Below are 3,233 nucleotides of genomic sequence, written 5' to 3' on the forward strand. Positions count from 1 at the left end.
TGCCAAAAGCGTACATCGATAAAGGCGGCGACAATATTAAGATTAGGACGGGCCTAACAATAGCCACAGCCAGGGTGTTGCCCATTGTGACAAAGTGCTATAGATGTCACATGTTCGGGTATACTTCAAACAAGTGTAAGGCTGTGAGCCCCGGAAGGGAGGTCTGTAGGAAGTGCGGAGGAAGGGGTCCCTTCCCACACGATAGCAGCGTGCCCAAATTTACCGTGCTGCGCGATATGTAGCAAGGAGACGGGTGTTAGGTTTGACCATGTGACGGGGTCCCTGACGTGCCCCGGTTACAGGAGAATGTTACGACAGGGAAGACAAGGGAGGAGATGAAAATCCTCCAGATTAACCTAAACAGATGTAGGATGGCGCAGGATCTAATGTGCCAGAACGCGATCGAGGCCAGACCGGATGTGGTAATATCCGAACCGTACAGGCAGCTACCTTACTGGTATAACGATACTAAGGGTGCTGCGTCGATTTGGGTCACGCAAAAAAACGAGCACCGAATGAAACGCTTTTCTACAGGAAGGACGGGCTAGTGGGTATTGGTGTAGGTGATATCCTCTGTTTCAGTGGTTATTGCTCCCCCAATATCAAGATTGAGGAATACATGACGTACATAAACAAGCTTGCATCGGAGATAAGGAAAGGTGTAAGCAGAAACAAGAAAGTGATTGTGGCTGGCGACTTCAACGCTAAGTCCATGTGCTGGGGAGGACAAACCACGGACAAGCGAGGAAGAATTTTGATGGAACCCTGTGCGGTTACGGCGTGTTCCCTATAATGCTGGACGATAAATGCACGTTTTATAGGAATGGAAGGACGAGTTGCCCTGACATAATCAGTGCAACAAACATGGTTAACGACCTCCACGTAAGGAACAAGGTTTTAAATGCTTTCACAGCATTGGATCACCTATACATATCTCATACGTTTAAAACGAGGACCGTAAGTGATCGAACTAAATTTTTTAAATATGTGACGAAGGGTCTTGCACCCGACATATTTTTAGCTAAATTTGACGAGATCGCTAACGTACAGAATTTTAATACGACGGACGACGCGGACAAGGCTTAACTGCTGCAGAAATGTATGGTGGAAACTTGTGACAAGATACTGAAGAAGGTGAGCTGTACGACAAACAAGAAGTACAGCAATCACTGGTGGAATGAGACGATCGCAGAACTGAGAACTCAGGATCACAAAGCATTGAGGAAAATAACTAGAGCAAGGAGGAAGGAGGACAGTGGGATCAAAGCCCTTATTAGTAACTATAAGGGGCTAAGAAGGCAGCTGAAGAAAAAAATAGCTGGAAGTAAAAAGAGAGCCTGGGCCGGATTCTGTGAGATACTAGAAAGGGACCCGTGGGGAAAGCCGTATCGCACGATTATGAATAGATGTGGCAAGAAAGGGCTTCCAAATGACATGCCTGTTAACAAGGTGAAAGAAATTTTAAAAGGCTTGTTCATTATTGGACGCAGATCGGAGCTAAGGGAGGTCGAAGAGCATGACAGGGAGGATATCACCTATAACATGAAGCAGCTTGAGGACGAAGATGTTAAGGAAATCATTGGAAGAATAAATGGAAAGAAGGCGGTGGGAATAGATGGGGTCCCAGGTGATATTGTTAAGCTGCTAGTAAACAACCGAACAGAGCTTATCACTAAGGTGATTAACAGTATTACGGACTCTGGTAGGATCCTGGGATGCTGTAAAACAGCGAGAGTAATATTGCCCAGTAAACCGGGTAGGGAACCTAAGCTCCCTAATGCATACCGCCCAATAAGCGTACTTCCGGCCTTGAGGAAAGTGTGGGAGAAATGTCTCAAGTTGATTATCGAACGATGTATGGGGGTGGACTCATTTCATAGGGGACAATATGGGTTCAGGAGAAGAAGGAGTACAGTGGACGCGATTACACAGGTTATTAAATTCGCGTCATGATTGACACGAATAGGAAATTTGGCAAGCACATTGCCTCGGTGTGCGATAAAGCGGGCATCAAGATAGGAGCATTACGAGCAATCTTACCGAATATTAAGGGTCCGCCTGGTTTGGCAAGAAGGCTATACTACAGCGTGTGGGAATCCATAATAGCATACGGTGCGCCTGTGTGGGCTGATGCGATGAAGTACGAGAAAAACAAGATCATAAAAAGGGCTCAACGAACTGCCCTGTGCATCACATCCACGGCCTACCGCACCGTATCCCTCGCTGCGCTTTGTGTATTGACCGGGAACTTACCAATCTACATTAAAGTGCGAATGTTGAAGGGGATATATGAGAGAAAGAATATCTATAAGACCCTAGCTGTTGGAGAGGAGGTGATTGAGAGGCATGCGGAAAAGAAAGAAGATCTGGAAGAAGTAAAGAAGAAGGCCTCAACGGAGTGCCAGGCGGAATGAAGCATGTATAATAAGGATAATGTGACCAGGAGATTAATAAGTAATGCGACCATATTCGCCAGGAATAGAAGAGACATCGATCACTTCACGATGCAAATGCACACGGGACACGGCATCTTCAACAGCTACCGTAAGAGGATCGGTAAGGAGGTCGACACGAAGTGTTGGGACTGTGGAGACCCGAATGATGACGCCAAGCATGTCTTATTTGCGTGCCCTAAATGGATCGACAGAAGAATCGAGTTGGAGAACTTCTTGGGTGTCAGGATAAGCGTGGGCAACTTGGTGGACACTGTAGTCACCAGGGATGAATACTGGAGGAAGTTCAGAGAGTTCTGTAAGGGCATATTGAGATATAGAAGGGATATGGAGAAGGCGATGGAGTCAGCGAATAGGAGGGGCGGCACCAGTACGCGACGATAATATGCGGCGACCCGGTTCAGGACAACTCTGATGAATGCTGATCGGCTCTGCTGGCGTTGTCCGTGTCTAATAAATCAGAGGAAAGAGGAGGGGTTTTTAGTGGGTATGACGATGTCATCTGGAGTCTCACATAACCTGGTAACGCGGGTCACTGGGTATGCCTAAATGCATTTTCTCCTCCTCGCGCGCGTAAAAAAAAGAAAAGAAAAAAAGGCGGCCCCGGGTTAAAGCTGCATCCGAAGTTTCTTGGACGTATCGAGTGGTAAAAGTCCTGCGAAATGACCGGTACATAGTGCAGCGAGAGGGCGAGCACGAAAGGCCACGTACAACTTCCACGGCAGCCGATCACATGAAGTGGTGGAATGTTGACGATAGTGATGTAAGTACGAGCAGCGA

The 3,233-nt window shown here is 47.1% G+C and overlaps 1 protein-coding gene across 1 annotated transcript; it reads left to right on the forward strand.

Moving 5' to 3' along the window:
* Positions 1-371: 371 nt before the first annotated feature.
* LOC143304820 (uncharacterized) lies at positions 372-2,414 on the forward strand. Its single transcript, XM_076627306.1, has 5 exons — positions 372-457; positions 535-741; positions 822-957; positions 1,096-1,892; positions 1,967-2,414. Exons 1-5 carry the CDS (start codon positions 372-374, stop codon positions 2,412-2,414), a joined length of 1,674 nt encoding a protein of 557 aa, XP_076483421.1.
* Positions 2,415-3,233: the final 819 nt, after the last annotated feature.

The sequence above is a fragment of the Bombus vancouverensis genome, unplaced genomic scaffold (assembly GCF_051014615.1).
Source record: "Bombus vancouverensis nearcticus unplaced genomic scaffold, iyBomVanc1_principal scaffold0056, whole genome shotgun sequence".
Taxonomy (NCBI): Eukaryota; Metazoa; Arthropoda; class Insecta; order Hymenoptera; family Apidae; genus Bombus; species Bombus vancouverensis.

Coding starts and splice junctions, on each gene's coding strand:
- LOC143304820 (XM_076627306.1), top strand. CDS start 372: ATGGCGCAGGATCTAATGTGCCAGAACGCGATCGAGGCCAGACCGGAT. Junction 458..534: donor TACAGGCAGCTACCTTACTG/GTATAACGATAC, acceptor GCTTTTCTACAG/GAAGGACGGGCTAGTGGGTA. Junction 1,893..1,966: donor TTTCATAGGGGACAATATGG/GTTCAGGAGAAG, acceptor TGACACGAATAG/GAAATTTGGCAAGCACATTG.